This window comes from Ambystoma mexicanum, chromosome 2q (genome assembly GCF_040938575.1).
Source record: "Ambystoma mexicanum isolate Mex_15411 chromosome 2q, UKY_AmexF1_1, whole genome shotgun sequence".
Classification (NCBI taxonomy): Eukaryota; Metazoa; Chordata; class Amphibia; order Caudata; family Ambystomatidae; genus Ambystoma; species Ambystoma mexicanum.
In genome coordinates, this window is record NC_090924.1 from 591,906,171 (window position 1) to 591,918,955 (window position 12,785).

Genomic DNA, 12,785 nt, shown 5'->3' on the forward strand with positions numbered 1-12,785 from the left:
CTGACTCAGCAGTGTGAGTGAGACAGAACAGTCTATCTGGGGACCTCTTATTGGAATTGTTCAAAAGCGGAAGTCAAAACTTGATGCTTAAGCTTGAAACCCAGCTGGAAGAATGCTTTGCTGCTGCTTTCCTTCGACGCAATCCGAAAGCTGTTGTCTCCAAGAACTGATCCAAGAGATGGCCTGACTAGGAGACCTCTTCCCGAGCTACGAGGGAACAGTGTGCTCCAGCTCATCTTCATCAAGGCACCCTGGTAGTCTGTCCCAAACAGCTGTTGACCAGAGACTGGGTCCGCCGAGAAACATTGAAGTAAGCGCCAGGATGTCGAGGCTGTCGACCGAGGTTCGGCGGACCGCTGTAACCTCATCGACCGGAGCCACAGCGCACCATTGCCTATGACGCTTTGAAATCAAGGATTCCCTTGCCATCACCGTTGACCGCTTTGTCCCACTGGAGAAAGTCGAAGTTGCTGACGAACCGAGGAGAATCCACTGGTGGGTTTCCTGCCACCCGTGGTCCACAAAGACACCAACAAAGATCCGAAAGCCAGCCGTGGTTGAGTCCCGATCAGACACCCTTGCTGGGCCTATGTTTTTCATCAGTCTGCTTTGCAGCAACAAACACTAGTCATCGAGGTGTACCGCACTCCTCATCTTCACAAACCGTCCATGAATGAGCGTCAACTAGCACCGCGAAAGTCAAAGCTGTTCCCTCGGCAAGTGTTCACATTTCTTTGTAGGAATCTCAACGACCCGTGGCTCCTGCCTTAAAGGGAGTCCACTCTAGCGGGCTCTGTCGACGAACCATCGAAGAACTCTGCTAAACCAGGTACATTGGGGTAGTAGAACATTTTAGCAGGAAACAAGACTGTTTTAAACATATATGGAACTGGTCTTGTTGATACACTTTATTCACAGGTTGCCCAGGTGGGAGGTGAGGGGGCTCCTCATACAGAACTGTCTGGCGGTAGGGACCCAGTATTCTGCCATTGTTTAACTCAACTTTTCTTCCTCCCTATTTCTATTGTTGATTCACTTTACTAATTGATTTGTATGGCATTGGATGCCAGTAGTTGGTGCGTTTTTAAAGGAGTCAAGAGTTAACTGTGGTACCACATACACATTGTACATATTTACGATATTAGTATTGCCAAAGCACAAAGTGTTATTTATTGTGTATATATATTGAACCTTATTTATATAAAGAACTGTTATATCACTTAACATAGTGTGTGGACATTCCTTTGTGGGAGCTTGGGGACTACACTGTACTTAAGAACCAGCCCACATCACCTCCTGAGAGCTTAAGCCTTGATTGCTCATCCATAGCTATGCTGTAGAGAATCTTGGCTGGGGTGCGCTGTGCTTCTACTCTGGCCATATCGAGGGCAGGAGTACAGAAACCCCCCTCAAGTCTTTACATTCATCAATTATGGACCAGCAGGATATGGGAAGGCCATTTTGAAGGCTTCCATTTCCAGGTGGCACTCTGGCTGTGTCATGCACCGTCATCGTCTGGCCAACAGACCTCTTGCAGAAGACCGGCTGAGAGCTCATTCCACTAGAACCATGGCAGCGACAACAGCATTTCTCTAGTGTTCCCTAGCTCGACATCTGCAGGGCTGCTATGTAACTGTCCACCCATACCTTCATGAGATTCTACTGCATCAACAGGGATTCTGGGGAGGCGTCCCGGGTCAGCCAAGTGGTGCTACGTGACCTGTTTGCTTGAGGTGAGTTTGTTCCAGGGTAAGTGTATGGCTTCTGCAGAGCCTTGCCACCTTCCGTGGTTGTGTATATGTACTGCTGTGTAATCGTATTCATGAGCATGTGAATCTGTGCTAGACCTATGCTGGACAACAGGAGTTACAGGTAAGTAACTTGTTCCTTAGGTGTCCTCTAAAGGCAGTATTTCATTTCTGTGCTGTTACTTAGAAATATTATGTTGGTTAATGTTTAAATTAGGAAGATGTTTTGGATAGAAAAACTCATACAATAATCTCCATTGCTCTTGTATTGTAAGGTGTAGAAAATAATTCAGGCTTTTTCTTTTATATAAACTGTGTTTTTCACATGTCAACTGTATCAATCCCTGTGAATCTGAGATACGGTGTACAACGCACTAGAATACCCAGATATAATTTGCTGCCTTGAAATGCGTGGAATTAATTTATAATGTGTTGCTCTGACAAACATATGCTCTGCACATTTTGTATTCTAGGACAATGTATTTTAAATATACTTCTGCAAAATTTGTTTGCAGGCCCAGTTCCTCCTACAGTGTCTTAGCTTGTTCTCCCAAAATATTTTAATTACAATCTGTGAATAATTCAGGACACTTATTTAAATGCCGTGGAGTTAATGTTCTCACTGCTGGTTTGTCTTTCAAAGACCCAGAACAGGTAGTGACATCAACCACCTCTTCTTTTCTTTCTGACCACTTGCTCCCAAAATCCCTCTGAGGCAATCTGGTTCTTTCTTTGGAAACACCTGTGCATTCAGTTTCCTCTGGAGAAAGCCTTCTTATTGATACTTCCATTAACTACTTCCAGTTGAAACCCCAATCTGAATTTCTCCTATCAGGCATGCTGTCTTCCTTTGATGCTTTCCGAAATACACCCTCTACCTCCCTTTCCTATGTGTTTGAGTTTAAATACCCAGGAAACTCCACTCATGTAGCATCTTTTGTTGTAACAATTTTGCATTAGACGTAGCCTCTGATGATTCCCTTTAATTACTCATACCCACTAGGATCCTCGTCTTTGCTTTGGTTGGGCCATTAAATTGTTTGTCAAAAGGGAGGTGGGGTCTTCAACCTGCTGTTCTCCAGGTGTTTTGTATTACTTCTGTTCCTCCCAGGATCCCTTACCGTTGACTATGCAGACTAGAGTTGTAAAGGTGGTGTGTATTCCTCCCCTTAGGCATGTGAATGGACTGAAATCTTTCCCTTTATGATTCCCTGTGTTGCGGACCTGTGCCATTTACAAAGAATTGTATATATTTAGGTTTGAAAGCATATTCTGAGTTCAGAGACCTTTTTGTGTTTGTGACTATGTGCATAAGGTGAAGGTATTCATACATTGTATTATATCCTTTTAATATGCATGTTACTGACACTGCTCTTAGGAATTCAGATGCATCTCCCAATCTACTGTACTATCCATCTTGAATTGCTTGTTGCTAGGGTCTTGACCTTGTTTTCACTCTGAACGAGGAACTCCTGAATGATAACTTTCTGCCCCTCTCTTGGTCTGATCACTGCCAAACTTGTATCTGAACCAAGGTTTCCACCCACTGGGACCTTTTTAGTTGATGAAGGAACCGGATCGTGTTACACCTTCTGTTTTAAAGCTAGCGTCTATTGAGAATCCCCATCTGACTTGCTAGCACACCTATTATGAAAAGTCACTTATTTATTAACTTTGCCCCATACACATTTCATCGATACAGTGGCAAAACAGAATTTGTGAAACCACAAGGGGGTCACAATCAGAACAATGACATTCCAGAATTCCATTACCATTTTATATTGTATGTTTTCACCATCATGGTGGGCAGGCTGTCTGGACTACGGCAAACTAAAAACATTTCCAGTCAGGTGACGGAAAGTGAAACTGAAATTTCTTCACAGAAGATCTTCCAAATCTAGAAGGAGCTGTCAAGTCTGTGGGCAAATTGCCACCCTGTGGGTCTTGTACCTGGCTATTGAGGGTCAGATGATGTTCATTAGCAACAGAATAGACTCCCTTAAGATAAACCTTAGAACATACCTTTTTCAAACAACTTCATCTTCTCGGCTCTCATCCCTTAGAGACAGTTGTAGAAGGGGACATCTGAAAGATGCTGGCCTCTTTCAATAAATCCTCACTCTTTGCTGACATTCTAAAGCATCATTTGGCAACCTTGGCAGTCAGCCCTCATTTTACCAGAATACAATCTTGGTTAATTCTTCCTTCATTCATTTGCTGTAGTTCAAGCACTAAAGCATGCCATCATCTCTCCACTTGTGTAAACGCCTACATCCACTTATAACATTCTAGAAAATGTCTGCCCATGTCCGTTTCTGTGCATTGCGAAGTGTTTCAAATGCTCTTGAGCAAACTGGAGTTAGTCTTAGAGAATATCAGTTTGTAATCCATGACCAAAGCCAACTGGGGGTCTGGCTTGCTGGCTGTGCTATTCCATTCTATTGACGATGATATGTGCTGCCTGAATGCCTTGAAATATCTGCTGTATGAGATGTCTGGAAAAAAGATGCTAACCAAGTCAAAATTCACAATCATTTCACATGATTGTGGATGAATTCTATGACAAGACGGAGGCGAGCATTATGCTTAACTCTTTAATTTGCCACCAACACAGCAATTCAACATCTTTAATACACTTTTTAAAAACAAATGTTTCTTTCTGCTTTCGGTAAAATAAATCTTTAGTTTAAAAGTTTGTTTCTCTTTCCAGAGGCTCTATATCGATCTCATACAAATCCCAAGAGCCTCCTTGTAAACAGTAGTCCTTCCTCCACCAATCCGGTGCCTGACTCCCCTATAAGGACTCTCCGTACAAGGTTCCTTCCTCTTTCTTTTTGCTGCCAACAGAGAGATAAGTGCTTATTTTTCTCTATTAAATGTGACTCTAAAGTTAATTTCGTTTCTGAATTTCCATTAAAACGACTATATTGAACGTTAGCGCGCAGCGTATATATATATATATATATATATATATATATATATATATATATATATATGCATATATATGTATATATTTTTAAAAAAAGACAAATATCTAGTTTTGAATATTAATTATTATATTTCTTCCGTGACTAGTGCTCTTGCGAGTGTATTTATAGAGCGACGCCATTGCGCCCGCTCCAAATCTTATTAAAGCGGCTTGGAAGAGCCGCGCTACGAATAGAATTAACCCGAACTTCGGGAGACTGTGGAGGCAGAGCCGGAGCCGCGGGCACTCTCGCCTGTGAGAGGCTCCGGCCCGCTCTACAGCACGTTGCACGGCAGGCGTGCGCTAGGACCCTGGGGAAGCGGGAGGTCTCGAACCTTCCCGTCTTCCCCAGAGCCCCTCCGGCATTCGTATTACGATCGCGAGCGAGAGGAGAAAAGCTGCGTGGAGTGCCCTCTGACAAAAAAAAAGCAATTACTTCCTGTCACGGAGCACGTGCGATTACAGAAACTCTTGCGTGACTCCAGAAGGCCTGCAGTCTTACAGCTGCCTCATTTTGTGAGCCTGATCTTCTCAGTCGACAAAGAACGTTAGCTCTGCTAAAAAGGACATTATGGCTCATATGAAGGGGAACATTCTACGACTCCTGAGTATACCGAGGAAGAGTGGGAGGAGGAACCTTCTCTTCAAGAAACTGACCTGTGTCTCAGTTTTAAAAAAGTATTGGGCGACTCACTTTCTCTAGCAGTTTCGGAAGGAGTACAACCTATTGCTCAGAGACTTGACATGCTTGAAGAATGGATATTACAAAAAGAGCAGGAATCCCCTAGGAAAAAGAGGGCGCTTAGCCCAGGCGAAGGCCCATCGACTGGACACCCTAATAGTGGGGTTGAGCAGGGGTGTAAGGCTCGGAAGAGCAAAGTCTCTTTGACCCCCCCCCGAGCAAAGAAAGGAGGGTTGACCAAGACCCCCACAAGACAGACGACCCCGTCGCAAGATTGAAAAAGGCCTTCCTAGAAAAGTCAGCAGAATGTCTGCCCAGAACCCCTGCCCCAGGGGTGAATAATTTAGGGGACATAGACGAAGGATACTCACCCGACGATGGAGGGGAAGAGGAAGACCTTCCAGGGCACCCCGCAGCAGGAGAGGAGGCTCTAGATCAAGAGGAGGACACGAACGATATGTTCAATTCGGAGGCTATTAGGCATCCAAAATCATCGGAGTGGATACCTTCCCCGAAAGTGGCGCTCTACATGGCGCAACATATACGCAAACCACTTGAGAGAGAAGTAAGATCTCGCATGAGAGCAGAATGTCCCCGCCCAGACCTCCCTGACAAGTTATCGGAGACCCTCGATCTAGACCCGAAGATGGTCACATTTGTAACGAAGGTTTCTAAAGACATTAGAAAGGGCATAGATCGAGCGTGGAGAGGGTGCCAAGACAAGGTACTGGAATTAGCGGGTCCACTGGCGAAAATTATGGATCTGGCTGAGAAGGCCAAGGACACTGGGACCCCCATAGATCCTCTCTTCTGAGAGGAGAAGAGGAGTGCTTCTGAAAATTGACTCAAAACTAAGCGACTTAGCGTCGTATGGGGCAGTGCAAGGAGCAAAAGGTCTGCTTTTGGTGAAGCATTTGCGAAGGAGATGTCGCAATTCATAGGAACCTATTCAGCCCTCGAAAAAGTGCAGACCTCCATTAAAAGAATCTTTCCCGGGAGAGTTTTTGCCGGGACCGGACGACAAAGGGGCCAATCGTCCGGTCGATATTCCTATCATCGCAGGCCCCAAGGTCACAGAGCACAATATTGGGAGGGGAGACAAGACGCCTTCTTCCCCCTCCAGGATGAGATTTCCGAGAGGTCGCGGGCAAAGAGGATCCTACAGACATGCAGGCGCCACTGGTGGCGAGTACCCCGAATGTGCAAGTGGGGGGCAGGACCCTACATTTTCCTTGGCGCTTGGCGCGCATTATCCAGCGATGTTTGGGTTTTAAACGCTGTAGCAGGCTTCCGCATAGACTTTTTAGGCGACCCCTTTCAATGCAAAGAGCCGCAAGCGATACACCTATCAGAGCAGGAAGCAGCGTTTCTTCAGAGCGAGCTAGTGAAGCTTCTCCAGAAAGGTGCGATAGAACGCGAGACGCAGTTCTCTCCTGGGTTTATAAGCAATATGTTCCTAGTCCGTCCAGTTATCAATCTAAAAAACTTAAACGAATGGCTAAAGTACAATCACTTCAAGATGGAGGGAATCCATCTTCTCAGAGACTTGTTGCGCGAAAGGGATTGACTAGCACGTCTAGACCTGAAGGACGCGTATCTTACAGTGCCCATAGCAGAAGCTCATCGCAAGTATCTACACTTCCGCTGGAACGGAGAAGTGTGGCATTTCAAATGCCTCCCATCACCCAGGCAGGGGCTCTCCAACTGCCTGGGCTTAGAACCCTCACCTCAAGCATTCCCTCACTTACACCATAACATTCAGCTTTACATCACATGCTTCTGCATACACTTGCAATCAAGGAAAGGGCCCAATGCAAAACACTATTTGGCCAACTAATACATCTACCGTTTTTTTTAAACCACCCCTCCCTCGGACACCTGAGATTTGCAAGCTTACATCCACCCTGTGGAATGCTGCCACATCATGTGTGATCCAAACTGAGACTATAAAGTTGTAGAGGGATGTCAAAACTCTCCACTTTCAAAAGGCATATAGGAATTCCATGGGAAAATCTACAATCTTAACCGCCTTATCCCTGTGTATACTGAGCTGCCTAAGAGCAGTCTGATACCCAAGATTGGTACTTCTTGTTAGCTTCTGTGGTTTCTTTACGTCAAGGCGTATATGGTCTATCTTGAGGTTTACCCAAAAGGTGCTACAGCCCTAAGTCGTCTTAAACGTCACCCTGGGACAAAGGGTTTGTTGTGTCATGTTTTGTAATTCACCAGGATGAAGTACTCTACAAATCACATTAAATAAATACAAATGTTAGGCCTGCAGTTATACAAGGGGTTTTGGCAAACTGTGTTGTATGCAAGGTTTTATTCCTTTTTAACAGGGGCTTGTCCGAGGAGGTCCCATTTTTGGGACACAGGAAGGAGTCGCTTGAGCTTTCTTGCATAAATTCAGGGAAGAACAAATTGTTAATGGCTGTGTTATACTATACATATTTAATATGTTCTAGGTATTCCAAACTTAAATGGACCCTGGCATTGCCAGTGCATCACTTGTGGGCACTCCTAAAGTTTGTAGAGGTGGTCCATTCGTGGTTAGCATTTGAGTTTTGTGTTTAGCTTTATTTACATATGTAGTGACAGTGTTTTCTTAAACCTTCTCTACTTCTCAGTTGCAAACACATGTGGCCTTGATTCTACTCCATTTATCGTAATCCATGGAAAACCGAACATTTTTTTAGGTAGATTTCAGTTCATTGGTGCAGTTTTTCGTGTAAAGGAAGTCCTGTTATGTAACTACTTTTGTATTCTTCTTCCACTAAATGGGACAGAAACATGTGGGCCCCTTCAGTAGCCGACATAAATCTATAACTAATAAAATTCAGCACAATTCACAAATATTTGCACCGAAACAGACTAGGAAATTTATGTGAGCTTCTCCGATTTGCACCCGTTGATTTTCTACCATATTCTTAAGGGCTTGAATGGGTGTAAAAATGGAGATGCATAGATGGACCATCCCAATTTTCACAGGCAAGCAGTTCATAAATATGTGCATTTCAGAGAAGATCCAGGAGTTTCCAGATTTCCTCTTGTTTAAGTGTTTGTTAGTATGATGAACGGGCCCTAAGTGTCTAGTTGTCACACCAGGCAGAGGTGCACACTTAATCTATTTTCATACTGCTAAAGTTGACTCAAGTATTGTGTTTTGATTCCAGAATTCCAGAAACCTTTGCACTGCTCTTCAATATGTAACTCAAACCATATTTGTGCTGCATTTGCTCATTGAGTTTTCGTCTTGTCTGCAGGCAGGATTGTATTGCTAAAGAAGAAAATCCTCAAGTGTTTTTCTGCTGTTGCGAAGGAAACTATTGCAATGAGAAGTTTACACATCTTCCCGAAGATGGACCTGGTACGTAACCTGTTTCCTCCATGTGTGGGGCTTTTTAAAAAATAATAATAATAATGAAATTCACGTTATCAAGACATGGCGTTCGTAAAGTTTCCCTTTTCGAAAATGGGACTCCTAGAAAACGAAAAACGTGTGTTAAGCTTGCAATGTTAGGATTATTTGATGCTTTGGAACAAGCGCCGAAAGTCTAATCCATTCACAGGGCTCTGTTGTTACCAGTGAACAGAGTATGCCACTCGATGGCTAAGTTGAATGGCTGGAGACTACTCTGTTTTTACGACAGTGACCAACGGAGGCTTTCCCGCACAGCTGCTTAAGTTTTTGTCTATAATTTTTGGAAAACACATCCCGATGTTGCTTGCTATCATTTGCGAAAAAATGCCCAAACATCTACCTTTACTAATTCATAAGTAGATTTTGAAATAGTTGGGTAGTTCTGGAGGTGTCTCTGGGAGGTCTGCCGTCAATAAAAAAAAGACATCAAACAGCCAAAAAAGGGACTAGAAGGTGGTTACAGAAATCAAACGAGTGAAATTCCAAAGTGACAGTTCAAAATAAATGGTTGCAAACACACGCATGAAACCAAACTATTAATTAGAGAGAATTTTCTAAATAGCCTTAAACCATTATTTATTTTTTATGTGGAAGAAAAGGTCCACCTTTCTGGCGTTGGCCATTGCTGTTTAGCTCGTGCTCATGCTGCATCATTAGACTATGATGGGTCAATACTTGCGCTTTCCTTTGCAAAACAGCACTATTTTTCAGCACTGAAGGAGCAAACCTCTGAGCAGCTCAGGTAGTTATTCCCTTTTACCACCCACTTTTTTTGTCTTCAGTTGGTGTTTTTATGCTTTTCTTCATTTCTCTCATTACCCTATTGTCCTGCTCATGTGGTTTTATAATCCTTGTGAAACATGAGATCCTGAATAGATCGAAAGCAATAATACATGCATTCATTCTCTCTTGTATGTGTGAGTCAACTGATTTTCGGAGCATACAAAAAGGGTCTTTTGCGTCTAAAATGGCAGCCTTCTAGTTTTTCAATGTACAAGGCCTAGTAGGATCGTCCACCCCCCTCCCCTTGTTGCGCCTTGAGAGAGACACTTGTATAGGCGCATTACAAATGAACAATTACATTAACATTACATTCTTATGAGAGTGATTGCGAAACGATGGTCTGAGGAAAATCACCTGTTCAGCTTAGCTTGGCTCTTGATCAGTTTAGTTTTCAAAGGAGCTACTGTTACCACTGCAGTTGTGAAGGAGGAGCTATATAGATCGGTGTAATCTTTTTGGTTTTAGAGTGGATAAGTCATCCAGGATCAACTTCTGCAAACCTGGGTGCAAGTACATATTTAGTCATGTGATGTTGGTGTCCTTGCATAAATAATGGATCTAGTTTTAAGTTCTGTGATTAAAAAGACCCACCCTGCAGGGTGGAATTGAAGTGTTCCAAGCAGTCTAAGGAGCCAAAACATGTTATGACTAGGAGGGTATTGCAAGCAAGTACCGGTCTATTGGAAAGCCTTTATTATCGGGTCATTTGACAATTTGGTCAAAGGTATTATTGCTGAGCTGGGACCAAATGGCCATTACTGGTCCTGGAAACCTAAATTGAAGTCCTTGACATTGGGACACGTCAGTTTAAGAATCATCAAGGGAAGGATAGTCCAAAAGACCAGTTATAAAATTAATAATAAGGCTACCAGTCAGACCAATGTGAGCAAATGGGTTTACAATATTTACCCTTAACAATTCAAAGCCTGGAATATGTGTGCATATATACTGTAGGATAAACCGTTGATTTCTATTCTAGTAACCCGAATTAGAGTGCCCCCTGCGGTGCCAGCATGCAAAATGGAATATCCCTTCTGCACAGCTAGAGTAATGGAGGGATTCCAAATAGGTTTTGAGTAATCGATCACGTGGAAATCGCGCATGGATACAACGTGGAAATCGCGCATGGATACATCAGTGACAAAGGTATAAGGTATTCAAAAGAGCACAAAGTAAATGAGTGTTGAGTTGTGCTCCAAAGCTAGAAGAGTCTGAGATAACGGTGGAAAGGTGCTAATTTGTTTTGTGATCGTATTGCAAGGAATTGGGCATGGTGTGGCAACCAGCTTGAGTCTTTCGAGAACTAAACCGTTGTTATTGGAACACCGTGCACCTGAGGGAATAGAACCCACTGCCATTGATGCATCACTGAAGCTGGTAAGCACCCGCAGCACTGGGGCTCCTTCATTTATTAAATCCTGTACAGCAATAATAGCAAGAGCCATTATGGTTAGCAGGTGCAGTGCGGTTAGTAAGATGTTTCTTCATAAATAATAATAATTAGGCTTTTATATAGCGCTACAAACCCTCAGGTATCCGAGCGCTGCTTATTATTACCCACGGTGTGTGGTGCTCATTTATCGACCTCGGAAGGATGAAAGGCTGAGTTTGGCCCCGCCGGGATTCGAACCTGCGTTAACAGGCTCTGCACGGGTGTCAAAGCGAGCGCTCTACTCGCTGTGCCACTTGACCGGCTGAGGTACCCACCACAGATGGGGTCGTTGTTTGACTCTTTTTGTTACTTTTTTATGCCATCGTTTGCTTCCCTACATTTTTTCAGATCTGTGTCCTCTAGAAGGAAAACACTATCCTCTGCGTGTCGGACCGATTTACCAGCTTGTCATGCCTCCGATGTCAGTCTAAAACAGCCTCGAACATGTTCTTCAGTTGCATGTGTTCACCTGTGCAAGTCCTTTTAAGCGTAAAGGGATTTAGGTGGTGATGATTAAGGCTATGCCTCAGAGCTTAGAGCTGAGCAAGCCTGGTGAGACTTGCTTTGGCCGGGTCCTAATTAGGGCTCCTTTCCGATCAGTGCCTGCCCAACGCAGGGGCCAGACATAAGCCCCACCTGCTGCCCATAGCACCAACATTTTATTTAAAAATGCGCTTCTCTGACATGAAGGCACACAGCGCAGAGCTGTTGGCTGATCTTTTCCCTGCTCAATTTCCACTCATTGATGGGCTGGGGTGCGACAGAGATTTTAAGCATTTCCTGATTCGGAACTTTGAAGCAGGTAAGTGCCTTGCAATCTTTCTCTCCCCCGCCCCCCCTGCCCCAACATCCCTCATTCTCTCACAATTACCCATTCCGTCAGCCTCCCTTATCCCTCCCCTTACCTGCGCCACCATAAATTCCCCCACCTCGCATCCGCCAGTCACTTTGACTCCTCCTGCTAGCTGTCACCATCCACAAAATGACAGTGGAACCTCACTGTGCCACCATCCCCTTTTCTCTCTCCTTTCCCTCCCTTTTCTCTCTCCTTTCCCTTATCTCTCTCTCTCCTTTCCCTTATCTCTCTCTCTCCTTTCCCTTATCTCTCTCTCTCCTTTCCCTTATCTCTCTCTCTCCTTTCCCTGATCTCTCTCACCTTTCCCTGATCTCTCTCTCTCCTTTCCCTGATCTCTCTCTCTCCTTTCCCTGATCTCTCTCTCCTTTCCCTGATCTCTCTCTCTCTCCTTTCCCTGATCTCTCTCTCTCTCCTTTCCCTTATCTCTCTCTCTCTCTCCTTTCCCTTATCTCTCTCTCTCCTTTCCCTTATCTCTCTCTCTCCTTTCCCTCATCTCTCTCTCTCCTTTCCCTCATCTCTCTCTCCTTCCCCTTTACTCTCTCCTTCCCCCAGCTCCCCAGTGGTTTTTGTAGTAGCAGGACCGGGACATTTGGGCTTGCGGCTGGGCACAAGGATTCATTGTCCTCCTGGCAGTGGGACAGCTTTCCCGTTTGACACCATCATTGGCAATGAGGGTGCTGAACGTGATGTGTCCCGCTGCAAGGACAAGGGCTGCGGTGCTGAGCAGGCTCACACCACACGGCAAACATGTGTCCGTTTCCTACTCTGCTCTGAGCCACTGCAGCCTGGAGGAATGTGGGACACAGACACCAGACAGTGCTCCTGTGTGCCCTTACAGCTCCAGTCCGGAGCACATTCACTAGTCCGACTTCCGAAAGAAGTCAGATCATTTATT

The 12,785-nt window shown here is 44.5% G+C and overlaps 1 protein-coding gene across 1 annotated transcript in view; it reads left to right on the forward strand.

The window, feature by feature from the left end:
* ACVR2B (activin A receptor type 2B) overlaps positions 1-12,785 on the forward strand; it is a 565,434-nt gene that overhangs the window by 318,550 nt on the left and 234,099 nt on the right. The window contains exon 3 of the mRNA XM_069647733.1: positions 8,662-8,765. Within this exon, the coding sequence (XP_069503834.1) occupies positions 8,662-8,765 (104 nt within the window). The remainder of the gene's footprint in view (positions 1-8,661; positions 8,766-12,785) is intronic.